The following is a 27,058-nucleotide window of genomic DNA, read 5'->3' as shown; positions in this document are numbered from 1 at the left end:
TGTTCTGGAATTCTCCTTTAAAATTCATTTCCTTCAATGAAATTCACTGCAAAAGGTCCAGGCCCTGAGGTAGCATTGCTTCCACAATGCTTCACAGTTGAGAAGAGGTTTTGGTGTTGGTGTGCAATGCCCCTTTTTCTCCAAACAAAAGCATTGTGCATTTTTTTATTTTTTTTATTTTTTGTCTCTGCTGTTCGGGTTTCTTTAAAGGAGGTCTGCCCAGTGTAGGCTGTGCAGGTGATAATTATAACATTGAGTTTGATACATTTAATTTGAAATCGTGGCCTGATTTAATTTTCTGAGGCTCCAGTTAGTCCTTGCTGGAAGTTGTATTCATGAAAAAGAGAGATCTTTGATGAATGAAAAGACAACACTGGAGCCTGGCTCAATCTTTGGGGTCTAGTTCGCTTGCTAAAGGGTTGTGGTTAATTTATGAAATATAACAAATAACTATTGTGCTGATGCAGTGTCTTATTTACTAGCCCATGAACAAGAAATAAATTGTAACAGGATGTAATTGTAATTCCTAAATATGTGACGCAGAAATATAAAAGACTTTAATGAACATGGAGAATAACACAGGAGAACCATGTCAATACCAAACAAACATAAATAAACACTAGGGCTGTCACAATATCAGATTTTTCACACCATGGTTATCGTGGACAAAATAATTCACAGTAACGATATATCGCAATATCAATAGTCAAGTCACCTTTATTTATATAGTGCTTTTTTACAACACAGATTGTTTCAAAGTAGCTTTACAGCGATAACAGGAAAATAATGCAACAAAGTTTGTTTCAGCTGTACAGCAGATCTAGAAGAAAATAGTGTCATAGTCCAGCTTAAGTAAGTTCAGTGATGGTTCATTTTTGCTGTAAAAAAGTTATTAATTTAGTTAATTTATCTATACAGTCACTCTGGAGAAAACATTAATGTCAGTTCAGTTCTCATATAATAGTGTCAATGCAGGCAGAACAGTAATATTGTTGAAAATTAAGTGAGTGTGTGTCAGTAACTTACAAGATGGCTGCCGTGGTGTGAGTGTGTGCTGCAAGCTGCAGTCTGCTGGCCCAACGTTTTGCAATAACCACTCGTTACAACCGAGGTATGCAGCAAAGCATTTGTGAAGCCACAACACGCACAACCTTGAGGCGGATGGGCTACAACAGCAGAAGACCCCACTGGGTACCACTCATCTCCACTACAAATAGGAAAAAGAGGCTACAATTTGCACAAGCTCACCAAAATTGGACAGTTGAAGACTGGAAAAATGTTGCCTGGTCTGATGAGTCTCGATTTCTGTTGAGACATTCAGATGGTAGAGTCAGAATTTGGCGTAAACAGAATGAGAACATGGATCCATCATGCCTTGTTACCACTGTGCAGGCTGGTGGTGGTGGTGTAATGGTGTGGGGGATGTTTTCTTGGCACACTTTAGGCCCCTTAGTGCCAATTGGGCATCGTTTAAATGCCACGGCCTACCTGAGCATTGTTTCTGACCATGTCCATCCCTTTATGACCACCATGTACCCATCCTCTGATGGCTACTTCCAGCAGGATAATGCACCATGTCACAAAGCTCGAATCATTTCAAATTGGTTTCTTGAACATGACAATGAGTTCACTGTACTAAAATGGCCCCCACAGTCACCAGATCTCATCCCAATAGAGCATCTTTGGGATGTTGTGGAACGGGAGCTTTGTGCCCTGGATGTGCATCCCACAAATCTCCATCAACTGCAAGATGCTATCCTATCAATATGGGCCAACATTTCTAAAGAATGCTTTCAGCACCTTGTTGAATCAATGCCACGTAGAATTAAGGCAGTTCTGAAAGCGAAAGGGGGTCAAACACAGTATTAGTATGGTGTTCCTAATAATCCTTTAGGTGAGTGTATTTTTCAACTCTAAAACTTTTTTTGTGCAAATGGTCTACTAGTGGTTTATCAAGAAAGGCAAACTAAACCAATCTTCAGCTCTAAACCGACTAGTTATTGGACCACATCCTTCTCTTTGTGTGAGCGGAAAGAGGCTGGCCTCTCAATGGGTGATGAGACAATTAATCTCCAAAGTATTTTGGACATGATGCTGCAAATGAAGCGTGATATGATTTCACACATGGACGCTAAAATGTACTCACTTGGAGCCAATCTGACCAAAATAGATGGATCGCTTCAAATGTTTGGAGAGCAGGTTATCAAGCTTGAGCAGAGAGTCAGCTCAAACGAGGATGATATAACAGACCTGGTCAAACGTGTGAAAGTGCTTGAAAAGGAAAACACTGATCTGAAATCATGGGCGGAAGATGCTGAGAACCGAAGCAGACGCTCCAATCTACGATTCATTGGCATCCCAGAGAGGGCCGAGGCTAGAGATATCCTTGGCTTCATGAGACATTTGATTCCACAGCTCCTAGGTGAAGTGAATTTCTCCACTCCTCCGGTGATCGAGTGCTGTCAATGTATCTAGGACAACTCCAGAGCCAAGGGTCCCAGGCCGATCCTGGTAAACTTCCACTATTTCCAGGATAAGCTAAAAGTAATGAAACTATCCAGGGAGAATAAGGAGTCCCTACAGTACAAAGGAACTTGTGTCTTCATTTACCCGGACTTCTCCGCTGGTCTGGTCCAGAGACGCTGAGGGTTTGATACGGTTAAGAAAAAGCTCTGTGATCGGTACATTAAATACGCATTGATCTATCCTTGCACATTGAGAGTTGACTATTCTGGTAAGACACAATTCATGACATGACAGCCTTAAAGTTAGTGATCGAAGGCTAGTGCCATATTCAGCTTGCTGATGAACTCTCTCAACTCTTTAGTTCTTCTCCCTTTTTGTAATAATGTCCTTGCCGGACCGGCATTGAACTTATTATTTATTATTTGTATTGTTGTCACTGGCATAAGTGCTGCTTGAGCGGCTGCTGCCTTACTTTTTGTTTCTTATTTACAAATCAATGCTGGGAGCAGAAAGGGTTGGTGCTGCTTTACTACTGTTTGCCATATAATATGACGCAAATGCTGTAAAATGGCGTAATGCTAAAAGATGGGTTAGTTTAGGTCACCTAAATGGGAAAGGATAGATACCTATAAGTTTGATATAGGCAATTAATACTTTGAATGATCGAACAAATTAAATGATGTAGCATTTACAGTCTCCTATTTTATTTTTATCATTACCTACTTGTAGTTATGTCATCTGATGATTTCATGCTGTCTTAATTATACTACATAACTATTCCAGCAGTAATAGACCTGGACCTTTTATTTTATTATGTTCACTAATGGGTTAAGCAGACTGAGCTGTGCACTTATACATATGTACATACTTTGCCTTTGTGTGTGTGTGTGTGTGTGTGTGTGTGTGTGTGTGTGTGTGTGTGTGTGTGTGTGTGTGTGTGTGTGTGTGTGTGTGTGTGTGTGTTTATTTTGCTCTCCTACTGCCTTTCTCATCACCTGCCCCCTACTGCTATATACTGTAACCCGCGTTGATGCTTTGTGTGCATTTTTGCTTTCACATCATGTGTATATTTATTCTATTATTTAGGAGTAATGAACTCTACTAGTTATTCACTTGAACATTAGGAGTTTGTCACCTAAAATGTATTTATTGAGAGCCTGGCTCACTTATAATAAACCATATATAATTACTCTTTCTGAAACTTGGTTAAACAGTGATATTTCCAATGATGAAGTCAAACTTGACCATTATGTTTTATTCAGGAAAGACAGGGGCTCATAGTTAGGGAAAGTCAGGCATTTTGTTTGCCAATCTGCAAAAAACATTTCTTACCAATAGCTTTTTTTACCATGTGTTCCTATAGGTATCTAGTAACACCTCCCAATATATCCATGGCCAAATCCTCGGGGAAACGCCTGGAGAGGCAATCAAAGTTGTGTGACACTGATGATGGCTTAGGCCGAAACGCGTCTGTGTGGACATGGTTACAATAAATTTATGAAATTATACCTTGAGAGTGCGGTTTTTCATCTTTATTTTTCAAAACTTATTATCTCCACACCAATCTGGTTAGATCAAATTTCTCAACCACCACTGCTATTCTAAAATTCACAAATTACATACTGTCAGCATCTGACAGTAACATGCCGAAAGGTGCTATATTTATTGATCTTACCAAATAATTTGATGTGGTTGATCATTATCTTCTCTTGGATAAATTGAATGCTATTGGTCTTCTGACTCTTTGTTATTTTTCAAATGTTTTCTTCATCACAGAAGTCAGTGCATTACTTTTCAAGGCAGCCAGTCAGGCTTCAAAATGATTGATAAAGGTGTTCCACATGGTTCATCCTTAGGTCCTCTTTTATTTTCCATTTTTATCAATGATTTACCGCAAATCTGTCCTGGCTGTTTAATTCACTTATATGCAGATGACACTGTAATATACTCCTCCAGTTCTGACATTTCACAAATCCAACACTCTCAACACTCTCTAACACTCTCAACACTCTCAACCTAATTCTTTGCCTTTATCTAAAAACTGGTTTATTAGTTTTCTTGATGGAACAGCTTTAATAAAAGTTTAAGAATTTAAATATCTTGGTCTCTGGCTTGATATCCAGCTCTCCTTCAAACCTCATATTAACTCAATCTGCAAGAAAATATATGGTCAATTGAAGTCACTTTATCGCTCTGCTGATTGCTTCTCACACCAAGTTCGGAAAATAATTATTACTCATTTGATACTTCCAATACTTGATTATTCTGATGCTACACATGGGAACACCTCAGATTCAAATCTTCGCCCTATCTCTGTATTATATAATAGTCTTTGTAGATTTGTCCTTATAGAACTCCACTGTCAAATGTATGAGTCTTTGAACTAGCTGGCTCACAAGTCAAGAAGGCAATTCCATTGCTCACTAGTTATTTTTAAGTGTATTCATTTAAATTTTCCTCCATATCTGAAACATTACCTAATTCCTCTTAATACACAGTACAACTTAAGGCATACAGATCAGCTCTTCTTTCATACACCCAGAATCAGCAAAGAAATAGGTCGTTGTGCATTTAAATTTAAAGCTCCATCAGACTGGAACAATCTTTTCTGCTCGCTCAGATCTATAACCTCTTTTTATGTTTTCAAATCATCTCTTCTTACTTATTTTCAAACACTGTGTTCTTGTTTCTGATCCCTCCTTCTTTTTATTTTATATATATATATATATATATATATATATATATTTATTTATTTATTTTTGCTGTTTATTTATTTATTCTTGCTGTTTATGTATCTGTACGGGTATATGGATGTGTGTAAGCATATTTACACCTTGATTTTGTATTTGCATTTTCGCAGATGGTTCACCAATTGTCTTTGATTATGGTATGGGCCAAAAGGGAAGGGACTAGGTTTGTGGGAGCACTGTTAGAGTGTGCATGTGTGTGAATGTGAATGTCAATCTATCTAAATGTTTGTTATAGTCCTGTGTTGTATTTACTTTAATTATGATTTTCTATTATGATGTTGGTTTCTTTGTACTGTAAGGACCCCCTCGAAAATGAGATGGTTCATCTCAAGGGACTATCCTTGAAAATAAAGAATAAAGAATAAAGTGTCCCCAACTAAGCAAGCCAAAAGCCAAAGGTGACAAAGGCGACGGTGGTAAGGAACCAAAACTCCATCAGGTGACAGAATGGAGAAAAAACCTTGGGAGAAACCAGGCTCAGTCGAGGGGCCAGTTCTTCTCTTGCCAACAAACGAACAGTGTATGACTTTGATTCAGGCATGATCCGGCTGACTACAGTAAACCTCGGGATAAACAGAGAGATTATGATTATGATGTAATGAGTAGATCTGGTGTTTTAGGAAGTGTTCCCGGTTCCGACTGACCTAGTTTATGCACCCTAGCAATCATTTAACTGATTGGAATAATAGACATTTATAATGTTCTATGTGTATGCCAGGTTAAAGAGATGTGTTTTTAGTCTGGGTTTAAACTGACAGAGTGTGTCTGCTTCTCGAACAATGCTGGAAGACTATTCCAAAGTTTAGGTGCTAAATAGGAAAAAGATCTACCGCCTGCAGTTGATTTTGATATTCTAGGAGTTATAAACTGGCCAGAATTTTGAAATAGCAATAGACATGAAGGACTATAATGCGAAAACAGCTCGCTCAAGTACTGCGGAGCTAAACCATTTAGAGCTTTGTAAGTAATCAGCAATATTTTAAAATGTATACGATGTTTAATAGGGAGCCAGTGCAGTGTTGACAGAACCGGGCTAATATGGTCATACTTCCTGGTTCTGGTAAGAACTCGAGCTGCTGCGTTTTGGACCAGCTGTAGTTTGTTTATTAAGTGTGTAGGGCAACCACCCATTAGAGAGCCAAGGTCATGGGTTCGATTCCCAGGGAACGCAAGAATTGATATTGAAGAATTGATAAGAATTGTGTACCTTGAAATGCAATGTAAGTCGCTTTGCATAAAAGCGTCTGCCAAATGCATAAAATTAAAAAAAAATGTAAATAATCTAGCCTTGAGCTCATGAAGACATGAACAAACTGTTCTGCATTTGTCATTGCAAATTTAGATATATTTTTTAATATGGAAGATTGCAGTTTTACAGATGCTAGAAACATGGCTTTCAAATGAAAGAATGCTATTAAAGAGCACACCCAGGTTCCTAACTGACGACGAAGACTTAACAGAGAACGTGCCTCATCCACTTCACAAAGTGGAAAGCACTTCAAAATGGCGGCTGGGATTCCCCCGAGGGAAAGTGCTTAGGGAAGATTGCGAGTGCGTGTCTAAAATTGGAGTGGAACGCAACCCTAGTAATCCTAAAGTCCTTGATAAGCTTGCTCAGGTATGTTTGATCAGGGTTGGAGCTAAACTCTGCAGGGCATTGGCCCTCCAGGGCAAGATTTGAGAAACCCTGCTATAGTGCAAACGTACATGTCTTACTAGAAATAACATTTAGCACACTTGAACAAGGACAGTCTGTGTTCAATGTTTATTTTTCTTTCTCTCCAACACAGGTATAATTGTGACGTCATGGTCTAATATGGACAGAGAAGCCAGGGAGGTATATCTGGTAGTGGTTCAGGTGAAAGATATGCTGGGACTTAACGGAGGCTACAGCGCCACAACCACCGTGACCATCAGCCTAATGGATGTCAATGACAACGGACCCACTTTCCAGCACAGTGAGAATCCAAAACATGACCATGACACATCAGATGATCAAACAAACCAATGGATTATATTAAACTTATGGCAAAGACAGGACCTTTTATACCCATTAAATATGGCTTTATCACATTATATATTATTATATTATATTTCTTTGATTTATTTTCTTAAATATCAAATTTGAATATAGCAGTAGTGAACCTTGACTCTCGAACCTTGGCCCTCTCATCCCCTTCTCTCGTCGGTAAAAAAGTAAATTCAGCCTAAAATCAGCCTAGCTTACTGTGTCCTCTTCTATAATACTGCATGTTACCTTTGACAAGAAATTTCACAAGCAAACATAAGAGTGAGCATGAGAGTTAACACCAAAACTATACAATAAGTAATAAAATGAAAATCATTTCAAAGAATTGCATCATCACACAATCTGTGTGTCATTTCAGGGGAATATGGTGACAACTGTCCACAAAACCAACAGAATTTAATGTAAGCCATCATGACAGCGCTCAGACCAAAGCACATTAGTGAGCAACACTTCCACATATGTTGATAATAAATCATATCATTAGACTGGCACAGCAGCTGATTAAATGTATGTAACAGACCGTACTGAACTTACTGTATGATTTGGGAACAATTGAACAATTATGCAGAATTACAGCAAATGTGCATGTCACTAAGTTAGTAAATTTACAGACTGACCAGTAATTCTGCAAAATACCTTATCTAAACTAAGGCTTAAAATATGAAACAGTGGCAGCGGCCAGAATGAACTCAGTCCCGTTACCTATTTGATTTTAAATAACTTACCCAAACAGTAAACAATTCCAGCAGTAAGCTTTAGCCTCTTGGTTGATTCTGTCATCCAGGGGTATTGCTTAATTGCTGGGGTTGAAATGCTTTAAAAAGCGTTGGCTTTCTGCACAAAATTAAGCTCTGGTGTAGATCTTCCTTCCTTGCACTACTGGTGTTGTCTAGCTCCTTGGCTCTGCCCCTGCCGCTAGCACCGTGTGGTTCATCATCTTTCCCTCGGGCTTCTCCTCCACCAGCTCGGCATGAGGTAGAGTTTCCGGCTGCACCTCGGCCTCTCAGCCCGTCGGCTCTGCCCCGGCTCTGAGTTCTCTCACATCTACAGTGGCCCGTCTGCCCTAGGACTACTCTGGGCTCCCTCGTCCATCTGGATCAGCCTCGGTCAGTCAGCGCTCAGCTTCCGACACAGACTTCTGGGTCTACGGCCGTGCCTCGACCCTCCACCCCTTCGGCTCCACCTGGCTTCTCCTTCTCTACTATTCTTCTCTTGATTGCTCCATCGTCGCCCCGGTCAGCCGAGTCTCCGCGAGACAGCAGCTCCACGTTGGGCTTCCGGGCAGTTGGTGTCGCCCTGGTCCGTCCCTCTGCTCCGCCAGTTCTTCCACGTACCCTGGTTCCGCCTCCACTGATCAGTCCCCGGGTTCTGCGTTCAGCCCTTCAACTAAGACTCCACCCTGGCTCCTCCCACCGTCGGCTCCTCCGTGCTGTTCATCTCCACCAACTCCTCCTCATCCCTGTCCATCACCTGCTCCACGTCCACCTCCAAAGCCCTCTCCAGCCCTCCACTGTTGGAAGTTTAGTTACGGCGCGAGTACTCGCCTTCCGGGAGGGGAAACTACTGTCACGGTCTCCAACTCTTTTTTTGATATTCTGTTGTGCTTCCCTTAAGTTCCTGTTTTCTGCTGTTTAGTTTCGGTTTCTGATCATGTCCCTGTTAGTTTATATGGTTACTTATGATTATTAGCTGTCTTATTTAGTTATTATCATTATTATCTCCCTCATATATACTCCCTGCCTTCTACACTGACACGTTGCAGTTGCACAGTAAAAAACACTAAAAGAGACTCAACTTATGTTTTTTTTTGTAGAGCAGCCAATGTTGCTCACATAGAAAACAGCTTAATAAATAACATAAGATAACATCTTATAATGTGGTGATGGGAACTATTTCTAAGAGGGTTAAATAATAGATGTCCATGGAACATTTGCACAATAGCAGAAAAAACACATAGGTGTGTGAGTGATGACAATTTATATCATTAATAGCATTCAGTGATTTATTACATAATGTAGTTTTTGTGTTTCTGTTGCCAAAGCACATGAACATTGAAAGTGTTCCATCATTTTCCTCTTTATGTCCAGATTTGTACACATTTGCTATATCAGAGTCAGCCCCAGTGGGCACCACAGTGGGAAGAATAATGGCAGATGACAGTGATGTTGGTCTGAATGCTAAAATGAACTACAGCTTAGAGGATCTCGAGGAGAGCAGCACCTTCACAATCCAGACGGACCCTGACACTCAAGAGGGGATTGTCATACTGGATCAGGTTTCATAGTACAATCCTGTTATATGTATATGTATTATCATCTAATCATAGTTTACAAATGTTGGACATGATGTTCTCAGATTCAAGCATCAAACATTCAAGACACTTTTATTATTATTACAATTTTGTTGAATAATATTTTAATTTATGATTAAAATGTGTTGATATTATTTTCATTTATTATATTATATTATGAAAGATAAAGTCATATTGAGGCAGTACTTTTAGATATACAAAAAGCCTTACAACCCCCATGGGAGATCTTTTATGTGTTTTCTGTCTTTTATAAGTGTTCTCTCTTCTCTGTAGCCACTGGATTTTGAGAGCAAGAGGCGGTACGTCATCGCTGTAGAGGCCATCAATGAAAACATAGACACACGTTTTTTAAGTGCATATGAGTTTCAAGACAGGACAACACTCAAAATTACTGTGACAAATGTGGATGAACCACCCATATTTTCTGAAACATCTTATAGCTGGAAAGTTCTAGAAAGCGCCCAAATTGGCACTCAAGTCGGTACAATCTATGCTAGAGACACAGACACCACCAACAACCCCATAAGGTAATTTTTATTTTTATTTTCCATTTTCTCCTTTCCCGTTTGGACCCATACTAACCCCTAAATGCCAGGTGACTCTAACTCAATCAATGGAATACGTCCAGGGCAGAACTGCAAGGGCCGGATCAAAAAACCATGAACACAAACGGCAAAAAAAAAAAAAAACTCAACCCCTCAAAGCCCACCTAGCGACATGACACAATAGCTGCTTTTCTACTGTCGGGCTAGTGAGATTCAGGGCTATTGTAGGAAACTCAGAAGCGAAGATCAGGAGACTTTATTGAGAATATGCTGTTTCGTGCTGCAGTCATCAAGTCTAATTGAGGCAGACATGTATGGTGTTTTGTAAGCATTCGGTCCTTATCAATATTGGCCTTACACCCAGGGGTGGATCAATGATCTTATCTAGGTCCATCACAACTCATGCCAGTCTCCCTAGGAGATGAGCTGCTTCAAATTCCAATACCATAAATTTCCAAACATTCATTTACTTACTTAGCTTACATTCATCAATCACGTTGTGTTTAATATTGTTAGACCAGAAGAGAACCCTCTGTAAATTTGGAGCAATCTGGTGAAACAGACCGAGAGATTCTGAATCTACAGAACAGAATACATTATGTTTGCCATATAGTCTATGTGCTTGTATAGACAGTCCATAATATTTTGATTTGCATGCTGTTTGTGAATGGTTGAAATCTGCATGTGGTTGTGGTAACAAACATTAGAAGTATATGAGAAAAATTGCCCCAAATAACAATTGTTTTCCTTGAACAGATACAGCATTTTAAAGAGCAGTGACACACGACAGATATTCAGAATTGATCCTAGTAATGGGACAGTGTATGTGGCCAATCGTTTGGATCGAGAAACAGCAGCCTGGTACAACTTGACCGTCAACGCCAGAGAGATCAGTAAGCACATTCTTGTCATTAAAGGAGTCATAATGTTGTGTTACCTTGGATACCCAATGCTCTATTATAGTCTTTCAGGCACTTCTAAAAAAGAAAAGTGGAAAAAAAATCAACACAGAGCCCCTCAGACCCTTATTTCTAAAGGCATTATTGTCTCGCGAGATCTGATGCGATGTTTTGGCTGTCGTGGACGGTCATTATAATAATGCAAATGAGGGGCGCGTTGATTGGTCGTAGAAAAAATACACCATTTCCAGATACATTCTTACAGAAGCCCCACTAACTGAAAGCTATTTTCAAACTACATGTTTTGCATGAGTTTGGCTAATAATGTTTAGTGGTATATTGTTTTCATACTTGCATTTAAACAGTTTTAGCCACTGAGCATGGACTCCTGTACCGTCACTACTGTAGCTGCTAATGTAAAACAAAGTGGAAAGATGTGGCTAGCATTCGTAGAGTCCATTCCCCGTGTTTACCTCGAAGGTAACGTTACATACAATAGCCGCATTAGCAGTTAGCTGCTATTTGTTAACCACAGTAGAGCAATAAAAACACAGTCTTACCTTTTCAATTTCTGGCAAGTCCCTGATGGTTGGGATGGCACCTTTTCCCAAACGGAGCTTCGAGGCCAAGTTCGCCTGATATTGCCCCAAATTTGTAAATGATTCCGGTGTAAAATGTTTAGCGCACACACCTAACGATACGCCACTTGAAAGAGTTGTTGGGACAGCGTCATTAAAAATGAATTTCCTCCACTGTTCCCTGATAGTTTCGTCCGTTTTTGGTAGATAAAACACATTTGCATGTTGTTTGTGGCAGTCAACCACAGAGCATCTCAGGTGTGCACTCGGTTTCTCCATCTTTCTCGAGTCGACTAAACTGAATCTGAGGGGGAGAGGGGGAGAGGGGCGGGCTTCCCGCGGCATAGGTTTGCGGTGTCCATATTTGGTATATCCTCCCCCGTCTTGACGTCAAGAGGGGGAAGAAATCAAAATCTCGTTTTTTCGTGCGCGTGCACGTGGCCTTTTTTACAAACCCTGAGGTAAACAAACGCTTCATTTTTAAATATCGGCTTCCCGGCCAGTGTACAATCATTATGCAATCATAACATACATTGATTCTCGTGGAAAAGTGAAATTTCTACATTATGACTCCTTTAACATGCATCAACCTCTAACACAAAACTTCTGAGACCACTAGAGAAAATGCTTCTATGCTTCTGATTTTTGCATTTTAACAAATAGATACACTATCGTTCATATAATGAGGAAAAAAAAAAGAACTTAAATGATTTTAGCAAATGGCTGCAACATAACAAAGAGTGAAAAATGTAAGGGGGTCTGAATACTTTCCGTACCCACTGTATATATAATGTGTGTGTGTGTGTGTGTGTGTGTGTGTGTGTGTGTGTGTGTGTGTGAGAGAGAGTAGACCCTATACTTAAAATCGCTCTTTTGTTTCCTTCTTGGACAACCAACCAATCACAGGTTTCAAAAGATTGTGTCATACGTAGCAACGGGGTCAGCCCCGCCTCCTCGCTAAGATGAAAATTCTTGTCTTTTCCTTGCTCAGAGTTGCTCTCAGATCGGTCCCGAATTGCTCTTAAGCTAAGACTCCTACGTAGAAGTTTTTAAGCTAAATTAGGAGTTTTCTGAGAGAATTCTTAGAAGCTTTAAGAATACGGGCCCAGAAGTTTTATCAGGCAATTATATTTTTTATTTTTTTATTTAGACTGAGAAAACATACTGGGGCTGCAGGGTTTACCTCTTAAGAAAAGTATGGGCCATTTTTATATTTTGCACAAAGTAATAAACTACTAAAAACGTCTCGGGTTACGACTGTAACCCTTGTTCCCCGAGAAGGGAACGAGACACTGCGTCGTCGTCGTGACGACACTAGGGGAACGCCCCCAGCGTAACGCATCTGAAGCATGAATGAAATCTGTCCAATCCTGATTGGTGCTGCGTCATGACGTAGTAGATGACGGCATAACCGGAAGATACAAAGGGACGCCGGCACAAACACACATTAGCTATTTGCGATGAAGCAAGCGCTCTGACCGTGATAGGTGTGGCGACGAGACGCAGTGTCTCGTTCCCTTCTCGGGGAACAAGGGTTGCAGTCGTAACCCGAGACGTTCCACTTCGAGGGAACTCGCACTGCGTCGTCGTCGTGACGACACTAGGGGAACGTAATGCCCACTATGCCACACCGTAATCACGCCCGCCCTAGTGTGAAGCTGGGAGACCAGGCACACTTAGGACGCGAGCACTCTGGCGCCAGGCGTCACAGGGAGTTGCAGACTGTAAAAACGTATGAAGGTGTGCGGGGTGGCCCACCCGGCCGCCTCGCAGATCTCCTGAAGCGAGACGCCAGAAAGGAGGGCCACCGAGGAGGCCATGCCCCTGGTGGAATGAGCCCTCACGGCCATAGGTGAAGGCAAATTGCGCACCTGATAAGCCGTGGCTATAGCCTGGACAATCCAATTGCTGATTGTCTGTTTAGATGCAGGCAGCCCTTTCTTGGGTGAACCAAAGCACACCAACAACTGGTCTGACTTCCTCCATTGAGAAGACTTCTCCAAATAAACCCTCAGGGCTCTGACTGGGCAGAGCAGGTGAAGTCTCCCCTCTTCCGCCGTCCCATGAGGCGGAGGATGGAAGGCCTGAAGAACCACTGACCGTGCCACATTCGATGGCACCTTGGGCACATAGCCCGGTCTAGGATGTAAGATGGCCTTAACTCCGCCAGGGGCAAACTCCAGGCAAGTTAGGGTTATAGCCAAGGCCTGGAGATCCCCCACTCTCCTCAGAGAAGTGATAGCAAGGAGAAAGGCCACCTTAAGGGTCAGGTTCTTTGCCTCAGCCGACTCTAGTGGCTCGAAGGGGGCCTCAGCCAACCCTTCAAGTACCACCGCCAGGTCCCAAGATGGGACTCTGGAGCGAGCCGCAGGCCTCATCCTCCGTGCCCCACGGAGGAAACGTACAACCAGATGGTGCTTTCCCAAGGGCCCATCACCTACAGGTGAGTGGAAAGCCCCAATGGCAGCCACATACACCTTAAGTGTGGACGGGGTAAGACCGGCGGAGAAACGATCTTGGAGGAACTCCAGCACTGAAGCCACTGGGCAGTTAACTGGGTCCACCTCACGCTCTTTACACCAAGTGGAAAACACATTCCACTTCAGGCTGTACAGTCTCCTGGTAGAAGGAGCCCTGGAGCTGAGTAGGGTCTCGACAACATCTGCTGACAGGCCAGCCTCTAGGTACCGAGCCCCCTCAGGGGCCAGACCCAGAGGTTCCACAGCTCTGGCCGGGGATGAAATATTGTACCCCCTGCCTGCGACAGCAGATCCCTCCTCAGAGGGACCTGCCACGGAAGGCCGTCCAGCAGTGCTACAATGTCCGAGAACCATACCCGGGTCGGCCAGAGGGGTGCTACTAAAAGTAGGCTGATCCCCTCTCGGCGGACCCGCTCCAAGACTCCCGGGAGCAGAGTGATCGGGGGAAATGCGTACAGACGCAGCCTCGGCCACGTCTGCATCATAGCGTCCAGCCCCAGCGGAGCTGGATGCCTGAGAGAGAACCACAGTGGACAGTGGGACGTCTCTTGAGACGCGAACAGATCCACTTCCACTGGGCCGAATCTCACGCACATGGCTTCCACCACCTCGGGGTGCCTCGACAGGACGTCTGCTCCCTGATTTTGGTCCCCAGGGACGTACATCGCTCTGAGAGACGACAGTTTCCCCTGGGACCACAGAAGGATCTGGTGTGCCAGTCTGCATAGAGGGCGCAACCTCAGACCCCCCTGATGATTCAGATACACGACTACAGATGTGTTGTCCGAGCGTATCAGGACATGGTGGCCGCGGAGGTCCGGGAAAAAGCTCCTCAGAGCTTTGGAGACCGCTGCATCCATGCACTTGGTGAAGGTGCGAGGGGAAAGAGCTAGGCCGAAGGGAAGAACCCGATGTTGGTACGCTTCGCCCCCGAAAGCGAACCTCAGGAACTTCCTGTGACATGGAAGGATGGATATATGGAAGTATGCGTCCTTCAGATCTATCGTGATGAACCAGTCCTTGAACTGGATCTGACTCACGATGGCTGGAATTGTGAGCATCTTGAACCTGAATCTCCTCAGAGAACGATTCAAGTGCCTGAGATCTATTATGGGACGCAACCCCCCATCCTTCTTGGGAACTATGAAGTACTGGCTGTAGAACCCGGACTCCCTGTCTGGCAGAGGAACACGTTCTATGGCCTCCTTGACCAACAGGGATTGAACTTCCTGTTCCATAACCCGAACCTGCTCTGGGCCGACCACAGTCCAGACCACCCCGTTGAACTTCGGAGGAGGGGAGCTGAACTGCAGTCTGTAACCCAGCTCTACAGTACGCAGGGCCCACGCAGATATATCCGGAAGGCAAGACCATGCGGCGAGATAATCTACTAAGGGAACCAGCCTCTCGAGGCTGGCCTCGGGTGTCAACCGAGCCTCGTTCCCGACCCCCTGAAGCGGCTGACCGGCAGGGAGCAGTCGAGAATGATTTTCGGTGGGCGAACGCGTTCGCTGCCCAGCCACAGGTCTTTCTAGAGGTGGCTGGAGCGGCGTGCGTACGCGGGAAATCAGTGTGGCCCGAGGCGTGCTGGACGGCGGGAACACAGCACTGATTTCCCGAGAGCTCCGGGAGGGGCTCTAAGGGCCAGGTTCTTTGCCTCAGCCGACTCTAGTGGCTCGAAGGGGGCCTCAGCCAACCCTTCAAGTACCACCGCCAGGTCCCAAGATGGGACTCTGGAGCGAGCCGCAGGCCTCATCCTCCGTGCCCCACGGAGGAAACGTACAACCAGATGGTGCTTTCCCAAGGGCCCATCACCTACAGGTGAGTGGAAAGCCCCAATGGCAGCCACATACACCTTAAGTGTGGACGGGGTAAGACCGGCGGAGAAACGATCTTGGAGGAACTCCAGCACTGAAGCCACTGGGCAGTTAACTGGGTCCACCTCACGCTCTTTACACCAAGTGGAAAACACATTCCACTTCAGGCTGTACAGTCTCCTGGTAGAAGGAGCCCTGGAGCTGAGTAGGGTCTCGACAACATCTGCTGACAGGCCAGCCTCTAGGTACCGAGCCCCCTCAGGGGCCAGACCCAGAGGTTCCACAGCTCTGGCCGGGGATGAAATATTGTACCCCCTGCCTGCGACAGCAGATCCCTCCTCAGAGGGACCTGCCACGGAAGGCCGTCCAGCAGTGCTACAATGTCCGAGAACCATACCCGGGTCGGCCAGAGGGGTGCTACTAAAAGTAGGCTGATCCCCTCTCGGCGGACCCGCTCCAAGACTCCCGGGAGCAGAGTGATCGGGGGAAATGCGTACAGACGCAGCCTCGGCCACGTCTGCATCATAGCGTCCAGCCCCAGCGGAGCTGGATGCCTGAGAGAGAACCACAGTGGACAGTGGGACGTCTCTTGAGACGCGAACAGATCCACTTCCACTGGGCCGAATCTCACGCACATGGCTTCCACCACCTCGGGGTGCCTCGACAGGACGTCTGCTCCCTGATTTTGGTCCCCAGGGACGTACATCGCTCTGAGAGACGACAGTTTCCCCTGGGACCACAGAAGGATCTGGTGTGCCAGTCTGCATAGAGGGCGCAACCTCAGACCCCCCTGATGATTCAGATACACGACTACAGATGTGTTGTCCGAGCGTATCAGGACATGGTGGCCGCGGAGGTCCGGGAAAAAGCTCCTCAGAGCTTTGGAGACCGCTGCATCCATGCACTTGGTGAAGGTGCGAGGGGAAAGAGCTAGGCCGAAGGGAAGAACCCGATGTTGGTACGCTTCGCCCCCGAAAGCGAACCTCAGGAACTTCCTGTGACATGGAAGGATGGATATATGGAAGTATGCGTCCTTCAGATCTATCGTGATGAACCAGTCCTTGAACTGGATCTGACTCACGATGGCTGGAATTGTGAGCATCTTGAACCTGAATCTCCTCAGAGAACGATTCAAGTGCCTGAGATCTATTATGGGACGCAACCCCCCATCCTTCTTGGGAACTATGAAGTACTGGCTGTAGAACCCGGACTCCCTGTCTGGCAGAGGAACACGTTCTATGGCCTCCTTGACCAACAGGGATTGAACTTCCTGTTCCATAACCCGAACCTGCTCTGGGCCGACCACAGTCCAGACCACCCCGTTGAACTTCGGAGGAGGGGAGCTGAACTGCAGTCTGTAACCCAGCTCTACAGTACGCAGGGCCCACGCAGATATATCCGGAAGGCAAGACCATGCGGCGAGATAATCTACTAAGGGAACCAGCCTCTCGAGGCTGGCCTCGGGTGTCAACCGAGCCTCGTTCCCGACCCCCTGAAGCGGCTGACCGGCAGGGAGCAGTCGAGAATGATTTTCGGTGGGCGAACGCGTTCGCTGCCCAGCCACAGGTCTTTCTAGAGGTGGCTGGAGCGGCGTGCATACGCGGGAAATCAGTGTGGCCCGAGGCGTGCTGGACGGCGGGAACACAGCACTGATTTCCCGAGAGCTCCGGGAGGGAGACGACCTCAATCGCTCCACCCCGGGGGGGACAGCTCTCAGCGGTCCGGCCGCAACTAGGACCGCTTAGAGGAAGCCTTCTTTGCCTGAAGGACGGTCCTCAGATCGACCTTAGGCTCCGAAGGCTTACCTCGAGACACTCTCTTTTTGCACCTGTCGGTGCGAGGAGCTGGTAGACGGCCGAGGCTGCCCTTTAGAGGCAGCCTTCCTCGAGGAGCCGGAGCGACGGGGGAGATGCTTCAGATGCGTTACGCTGGGGGCGTTCCCCTAGTGTCGTCACAACGACGGCGCAGTGCGAGTTCCCTCGAAGGGGAACAAACAATATACATAATCTAATAATAAAAACTGTCATCATGAGCACAAAACAAAGATAACTTGTATTTTCAAAGTTTTTTTTTATCTTCTTTTGCCATCTCTACATAATTTTCATTGTTAGTTATGAAATGCTCTTAATGTGCTGATTAGTAATGCTTAATATATGGAAAAAACAAAACGTCTAAAGGTGCCACATGTTAACTTGTCACAAACCTGGTTTAGTTAAATGGTCAGTCATCTGTTTGACAGATAAATGTATTTGCTGCATTCTTGTTTTCTGCAGTGTTTCTGCTACTGTTGTCAAAATAACCGCGTCACCTGTAGCTCTTAATGTGGCGCTGTATGTCTTTAGTGGGAGAGAGAAGCAATGCGCACAGAGCGTAAAGGGCTTGAATGAAGCTGGTTTGGCTCTAGATAAAAATATTACAGGATGTAGAGCCAAAGATCATTACCATAAACAACCCTGAGCACTTGTATTGTGAACTGATTTGTTGTTTTGACGCGCTGCTCACTTTAAACTGTAGAAATGGTAAAATTATGCAATTATGTTCCATGGTCCAGATGGAACCAAGCCAGACAGCCGGCCCTCCAACCTCTCCTGCAGTAAGGAAAGCACTGACCCAACTGCGCATCTCTGTGGGCCTTCCCCTTGGGAAGATCACCAGTTAGCGAACAGACTCCATTTCAAAGCATAGGCCACCTGGTAGAGGAGGCTCTAGCCGGAGTGATGGTGTCTATCATCGCTGGTAATAGCCCACTCAAGTCTTCTTTGTCCCATCCAGGTGCCAGACATGGAGATTCCACAGGTCTCGTCGCGGGTGCCAAATTGTGCCCTGTCCCAGAGAAAGAACTCCCTGCTCAGGGAAATTCGCCAGAGAGGGGCTGTCGTGAGGTGCATGAGCCCCGAGAACCAAGTCCGGGTGGGCCAATATGGCGCAACCATCAAGATTGGTTCTTCGTTCTCTCTGACCTTGCACAACGTCTGTAGGCTCACTAGGGGAAATGCATACTTCGAAGGCCCCGGGGGCCGTGCAGAGGGGGGCCCCAGTCAGGGAATACCACAGTGGGCAATGGGAGGATTCCTGGGAAGCAAACAGGTTTACCTGCACTTTGCCGAAAGGACTCCAGATCAACTGGACCAACCTCCACTCCCTCTGAAGCGTAACTCATCGTGAGAGCGAGTCCACTGCACAATTGTGTTCACCTGAAATGTGAGTGGCCTGCAGCGACTTCAGTCGTGGCTGACTCCAGAGGAGGAGATGGCAGAAAAGTTGTGACATGCATCATGAGCATAAACATGCCTTGGCTGTCGCTGTGTTGTCCATCCGGACCAATAGGTGCTTGCCCTGGATCAACGGTTAGACTAACCTCCACAGGGCAGTTGATGTGTCACTGCAGTAATGGTCCGGTCCAGGAGCCTGACGCTGTGTGCCCATTGCACATGGCACCACAACCAGTCTTGGACGCATCTGTTGTGACAACAACATGTCTGGACACTTGTTCTAGGGAAACCCCAGCCTGTAGAAAGGCAAGGTCTGTCCAAGGGCTGATTAAGCAACAACAGATTGGCGTGATATCCACGTGACATCTGCTGTTTTTCCCTTGAACATCTTGAGCACACTCATCTTGAGACGTGCTGTCATAGTGAGTCCAGCTTTTGTGAAGATGCAAGGTTACAGGGACAGGGCGAAAGGGAGGACCTTGTACTCATATGTCTGACCCTCGAAAGCAAACCGAAGAAATAGTCGGTGTCAAGGCAACATTTATTTTCTGTTTAAATTTTTTTAAACATTTATGCGGTAACATCTTGAACAGGAGCTTGTGCAGGGTCTAAGATTTGTTGCAACCCACTGCCTTTCTTTGGCACGATCAAGTAAGGGCTGTAGAGACCCTTCTTCATCTCCGCTGGAGGAACAGGCCCTATTGCTTCCCTAGACAATAGAACTGCAATATCTGTATGCAGGACAGGGACGTCTTTGTCTGCCACAAGGTAAAGAGAACACGCTGAACCTGTGCGGGTGTCTGGCGAACTGAATTGCATAGCAGACTCTAACTGTCCTTATGAGCCAGCGCGAAGTGTTGGGAAGTGCTAACCAGACCAAACTGAGCATGAGCGGCACTAGAGGAACAATATTTTTTTTTAATTACCAGAGGTGGGACAGCAAAGCGGAGCGGTGCTCGCCATGTCGGGAAGCCACGCATACTGATCCTGTGGCTATGATGGAATACCTACCTTGCTCAGTAAAACTGGAACCGGCCTGTAACTGTGAGGAAGTTGCGTGTCCTCTGAATGCACCACAGCGACCTGTACGGGGCTGTGTGTGAGTCAAGTCCAAACATGAGGAGGTGGAGATTTGGCATCCATCATGTCCGAGCTGCGAACTGTGTGACCTAGAGAATGAAGAAATTCCTTTTTCTTTGAAAAAATGACCTTAACAGCCTTTAGGTGGCCGTGGAGTCAAACCAAGGGAACATATGTTTAATTGCCTACTGGACTGCTGAGAACTGTCCTCGACAGTGTCGCCGAAGTGGGCATTGTGCAAGAGGGGGGCATCAAGAAAGCGGACTTTGTCTACCTCCCTCATTTCAGCAAGGTTGAGCCAGAGATGGTGCTACTGGAACACCATGGTGGACATTGCCTGGCAGAGAGCCTGTGCTGTGACCTTTGTCGCTCGGAGAGCAAAGTTGGTCCCCAAGCGCAGTTCCTGCATCAATCCTGGCTCAGAACTACCCTATTAAAGCTCTTTTAGAGCTTTAGCCTGATGGACCTGCAGAATGGCCATGGCATGCAGGGCATAGGCGGCCTATCCAGCAGCTCTATAAGCCTTCGTTATGAGACGAAGTGAACTTACGGGCCTTGGACGGGAATCTGGGACCATTCTGCCAGCTGGTGGCATTTTGTGAGCATAAATGCCCTGCAACAGCACTTTCCACCTCTGGAACATCCGTATAGCACCAGGATCGTCCCACCGTCGACGGTAGTGAGGGTGGAAGAGATCATGAGCTCACTTTTCATATGGAATGCTGTGTTTTAATATTTTAACTACAGCGAGGATTGATAATTTTGCTTTGAATTGTGTTCTAAATAGCAGAACTAATGTTCTGAGAAAATAGTGTGTGAATAATGATAAATGATCTCACTTCATCTAAGCAGATGGCTTAGCAACATAGTCAGTAGACCTATAATGACAGACACTGAAGGACACGCTCAGTGATCGAACAGTCCATTGGCCGGTTTGAATAAGTCTGATGACAGTAGGCTGTAAAACCTCTGCTGCACGCAGGTGTTGTTGGTGTCATGCATGGACAGTAGCCTAATGATAACCATTTTCGGGGTCTTCCCAATATTATGAAAAATACTATTGTATTTGAAGGATAGAATTTGAAGAAAACGGTATGATATGCACATTTAATTTTTTTTAAATAAAAAGTTTTGTCAGTGACACGCTGAGTCTCACAACAGACACTTTTCTCTTTTTACAGCTGCTTTACAGATGAATTTAACTGTTTGCATAATTAAATCATTATTTTCCCGTTGATCATTGTAAAGCTGCTTTGAACAAATCTGCATTGTATAAAGCGCTATTAAAAAAAAGTGAGGAACAAATTCATATGTTAATACACGTTATATATTACTAAGTTATCGTCTCTGAAACTCTGCCATTTTCACCCTCTTTTCAGAAAGTGATGACTTGGTCAAAACATCCGGTAGTGTGGGTTTTCCAGGAAATGCATGAACTTGCTGGACCTCTGCTTTTTGTAAATACTACCATGTACAGATATCAATGTCAAGATATTCAAATAATGTGGATTTGAAAACAGATGGATTGTAAGGTTGTGATGAGGTTCAGTATATGGAAGGAAGGAGACAGGGTCGGCTTTACTGAGACTCGTGGATTTATTTTATAAATTGCTCAAAATCAAACAGGTACACTGTGCACTTCAAATCAACTCAAATTAAATCTTTCAACACATTCAATCCAACGGCAACTCTCCAGAGCATTCACCCGATCGCCACAAGCCCTCAGTCAATCTCTCTCCAGCTTCCTGTTTCCCGGTGGCTTTAATCCAGTCTCTCCGCACCAATTACTGAAACAAGACACAGGTGTTTGTCATTTGCACTTGACCTACTTTCAAACCGCTTGTCTCCTGGCTCTCTCTCCTGTTGCAGACCTCACTGAACCATGCCCCCCTTGCCACAAAGGTAATAGTTATTTATTTCATAGCCGGCAAGTATTCAGTGAAGTGACTCTTTCTCATTCATTTAATCAGAATGACTAGTTCACAGTCAACCTGAAAGATGAATGAATGAATGAATGAGGTATTTATATAGCGCTTTCATATGTACTACTGTACACCCAAAACGCTTTACAATCATATCAGGGGATCTCTCCCCAACCACCACCAGTGTGCAGCATCCACTTGGATGATGTGACAGCAGCCACAGAACAGCGGCACCAGTGCGCTCACCACACACCAGCTATAGGTGGAGAGGAGAGAGAGTGATAGAGCCAATTCAGTGGATGGGGATTATTAGGAGGCCATGATTGGCAAGGGCCAATGGATGGAGTTTGGCCAGGACACCGGGGTTACACCCCTACTCTTTACGAGAAGTGCCATGGGATTTTACATGACCACAGAGAGTCAGGACCTCGGTATAACGTCTCATCTGAAGGACTGTGCTTGTTACAGTATAGTGTCCCCATCACTATAGTCAAGTCAAGTCATTTATATAGCACTTTTAACAATGTTGTTCCAAAGTGGCTTTACAGTGATAATAGGAGATTAAAGTAACAAAGATTATTTTGGCTTTATAGCAGCTCTAGAATAAAGTTATTGTCCAGCTATACTGGGGTGTTAGGACCCACACAGACCACAGGGTGAACAGCGCCCCCTGCTGGCCTCACTAACAACTCTTCCAGCAGCAAACTAGTTTTCCCAGGAGGTCTCACTCCCATCCAGGTACTAACCAGGCTCAACCCTGCTTAGCTTCAGTGGGCAACCAGTCTTGGGCTACAGGGTGGTATGGCTGCTGGCAAAATATGTTTTTTTTTTTTTCACATAATCCCCTGCACAGAACTTTTCTTTGATTGTCCAAGTTCTGTGTATGTATGAGGCAAGTTTATCCCGGCTGAGAATAACATCTCAAACTGTCATCTATCATCACAAGTGGATGACGCCGACCACTTCCAGAGGTAGTAGAAAACGCATTCGACCAGACTGCTTTCGTAGTGTAGACGTTCATGTTGGCGAATGCATTTTATTCAGCTCATCACAGAGGTGTTTGCTGGCCAGGGCTCGATATCTCGTGATACAGTGAATCACGAGACATTGGGGAGTCTTTTCATTCAAACACTTATTTTTTTCCCATGATTGAAGCAGCTCCATATGTGCAGCATGTGACTAAATTATTGGAGGGAATTTTTTTTTTCCTAGTGAAGTATGTGTCAGTTGCGTGGAAAATATCTTCTCTGCATGTTGTTGTTGACCAATTAGTAGACAAAAGAATATACTGCACATATACCTTTTTTGACATGACACTTTAAGAAAATTACTTCTCCTTTTTTATATACACTATAATTAAAATATTCAAAGAATTATTTATTGTGCTGTTTCAATTAATAATAAAAGAAAACATTTCTTACTCTTGTAACCCTTCAACTTGAGAGTGAGTTTGGCAACCCCTCAAAAATCATTAGCGACCCGTAGTGGGGATCCACTTATCTATAGCAAGAGCCCATTCTCTCCCTAATGAATTGCCTCATACGATGCAAGGAAGGAGTGAGGTTACAATATCACACATTTCAGACTATAGTGTCTTTTTTCCATCATATATCTTTTATAGTTACTTAAACACATTTTGAAAATGAACAAGATTGATTAATTGATGGGCAACCGACAGTAACATGTATGTGTTGCTGCACCTTTCAGGAGATGACCAGCTGTCCTCCTCTGTGTCTGTACTCATCTCAGTCCTGGATGTCAATGACAATGTGCCTACCCTGTCACAAGACTATCAGCCCTATGTGTGTGAGGACACACAGTCAGGAGAGGTAACACACACAAATGCTTTTTTCATAATCGGTCCTTACATTATAGAGCTTTTTCTGTCTCCTATGGGAATTACTTGCTCGTCCCTTTTAGTTACAATAACAGTTTAGATCAGTGAAGTAGAGAAATCACAGAGAGATTATCAGCTAACAGTGGCCCGGTGTATTCAAAACATACAAAACAAATAGATTTACACTAACAAGTCCATATTCTGTATCCAACTGGATGATTTTATTTTTACATAAAAGCAACATTTCAACAATCCCCAGATATACAGTATATACACACAATAGTCAAAGTATATGCCCTATTGGCAAGGTTCTAACTGGTTGAGTTTGAACTGTCGATGAATTCATGTACATGCACAGATCGTAATGTTCTCTGTATGTCTCACTTGAAGCTAATTGAGTTGATCAGTGCCACTGATGCAGATGATCCTGTAGATGGCCATCATTTCTATTTCTCCATGATCCCAGACAAACACATCAATCCCAACTTCACCATCAGAGACAACCAAGGTATGTCACAACATTAGCTTTCTACGTTTAGAATGGCCAGTTTCACACATCTTACACCTGCGGCACAAACAGTGCCTTTTGCTGCCTATATTGGTGAAATGCTTTTCCAAGGAAGATGACATAAAACAAGACTTATTAAATAACTCAGAATAGTAAAACAAACAACGATCCATCAATACAAAACTTTGTGCTGTGCACAAATACTACCGGAGAACGAGTGATACAAACAGAGGAACTTAAATAGACAGAAGCAAAGAACTAAATGATAAGCAGCTGTGACGATTAATCAGTGTCCATAGAAGCTAATGATTGGTGGGAAACTAAGACAAAGGAGAACATGTGGCTGAAAAACTTTAGGTATAGGGACGTCCCACGCGACGTCACGCCATTTGGAGCATCCATCTTGACGGAATAGAAAATGCTAAACCGCCGGTGATACTACAGCTCGTCGCGAAATATTTCTATCATGCCCGAGCGATGCTGTGCAGTTGGATGCGATCAGATACGTGATCATACAAAAGGAATATCTTTATACCGTATCCCAAAAGAAACAAAACGGAGAAACATGTGGTTGGTGGCAAATCAAAGAGTTGCTGACCCATCCGGACTCGTGATACCGATAGCCTGCTAAGCTTTTGTATGCTTTTAATGAAGCTCCGGTGTAGCGTGATGGGAAGTGAATAAGGTAGCTGTAAATGTCACCAAACTCAATGTCAGGAAGTTTTTCTACACATTTAATGCCTGTAAAAAGAACTTGTGGTGCTTCATATGGATCTATGATTCCTAATTCCTTTATCTTCCTCTTGTATATATCTTTTTGTGATGCTAATAAGTGCGATGACATGACGTGAAGAGTTAGCTGACGGCCGCTGCGCTAATAATAGATAGTGGTGGGGGAAAAAATCGATTCTGTTCAGTATCGAGATATTTTGCGCACGCAATTATATCAATACTGTAGCGCAAAGTATTGCAATATTTAGGCTAATTATAAAATAATTATACTAATAATTATATTATTAGTATAATAATATACTAATCATATATATTACCCACCCCTAATAATAGATCCATTGCCACTGAGTAGCTGACGGATGTATTCCGTCCAAATGGCTGACACGCGGCTAGGGGTCACGTGACTGGCAGATCCCTATAGGTATCAATTAGGTATAGAGTATTCACACAGCATATGTGATCAGTACAGTGCTAAACACCAAGCTTCAAGAAGTTTCATGCTGAACTCAGCAGAAATATGTTTGCCAAGCACAAGCAAACAAACAGCACTTTCTGTTTAGTGACAGAATCTAGATGATAATTCAGCAATTTATAGCTACAGTTTGGGGTTTGAATTCTATTACCCATAACCATTTAACTTATGTCTGTTATTTAAGATGAAAAACATAATGTAGCAACTTCGAAATCACTTTTTATTAATAAATGTAATAATTCTTAAAAATACTAACTTGAAGAGATATTTAGTTTTAATGAAAACAACATTCATTAAATTGATAATTTAAAAATACAAATTAGAATTTAATTGGTTGCTGTTTTTATTTGTTTATTTATGTTTATTTAACCTGGGGCCTGTACCATGAAGCCGGATTAGGTGGCTAGCCAGCTATGTTTCAGTTTAGTTTCCGCCAACCCTGGGTTTTAGGTACTATGAAAGTAGCTCGGCTTTAATCTGTGTTCGTTGCCATGGTATCTTACGCTGCACGGCTAACCTGCTCCGGGGCAGGTTATGTTCTGGATTCAAGATCTCAGACTGAAGTTTGACCAATCAGCTGAGAGCAAAGAAACATATAGGTGACGCGGAAGGAATGTCTTATCTTTGCGAACTTCTTGAGCCGCACATAAAGAATGTAACACGTCGAATTCATGCACTTACTGTACCGCAAATATTGCGTTGCGTTTTTTTTTTTTTTTTGCAAGTGGTACATTCTTGCACGGTGACGCACAGAAGCTAGGGGAAAACACGGTTTGTCTAACCATGCGCAAGGTGGTCCTCGCTCTGCAGGAGTACATGAATAGTTTCATTAATAGTGTTCCCCGGACATTTATCGACCATGTCCATAAAAGAGGGCTTTTATAAAATTGCCGGTAAGATATATTGATAGGGTGACATCACATGAACACTTTTTTTTTTTTTTCAAAAAGCTAATTTCACAAATGTAGCCTACTATACAATATAATACATGTTAAGAATTATTTTGAATCTTTTTTATTATTCTTCTGTTAATCTTATGATAGGATTCCCTAGAGTCATTGCAACATGTATGCAGTCTATTGCTCCAATCTCCACTGCTCTAGGGGAACATGAGGCAGATTATGTTAATAGGAAGTCCTATTACAGCCTTAATGTTCAGGTAGAGATGATGTGAATATGTGAGATGATTATTTTCAGTGAGATGAATCTTTAAATTAATAGTAACATTAACAGATATAACAATGATCTACTAAACATTTCATCTGCAGATGACTTGTGGTCATGAACATATGATCAAGTTTGGATGCCAAATGGTCTGGCTCCAGTGCTTGTCTCACAAATTTTCCATGAGTCTGTGTTGTGTCAGCACTTTGAGGAAAGCAAGTTAAATTTGGTACAGTACAAAACACTGTTAATTTGA

General features: G+C 44.0%; 1 protein-coding gene across 1 annotated transcript in view; it reads left to right on the top strand.

Moving 5' to 3' along the window:
- The window catches only part of cdh19 (cadherin 19, type 2), a 55,786-nt gene that overhangs the window by 18,350 nt on the left and 10,378 nt on the right, over positions 1-27,058 (top strand). Inside the window, exons 4-9 of the mRNA XM_084399666.1 lie at positions 7,007-7,174; positions 9,333-9,520; positions 9,830-10,083; positions 10,858-10,994; positions 23,797-23,918; positions 24,317-24,434. Of these exons, the coding sequence (XP_084255792.1) occupies positions 7,007-7,174; positions 9,333-9,520; positions 9,830-10,083; positions 10,858-10,994; positions 23,797-23,918; positions 24,317-24,434 (987 nt within the window). The remainder of the gene's footprint in view (positions 1-7,006; positions 7,175-9,332; positions 9,521-9,829; positions 10,084-10,857; positions 10,995-23,796; positions 23,919-24,316; positions 24,435-27,058) is intronic.

This window comes from Rutilus rutilus, assembly GCF_951802725.1.
Source record: "Rutilus rutilus genome assembly, chromosome: 24".
Classification (NCBI taxonomy): Eukaryota; Metazoa; Chordata; class Actinopteri; order Cypriniformes; family Leuciscidae; genus Rutilus; species Rutilus rutilus.
Note: the sequence above shows the minus strand (reverse complement) of the source record. Positions and strands in the feature narration are given on the sequence as shown.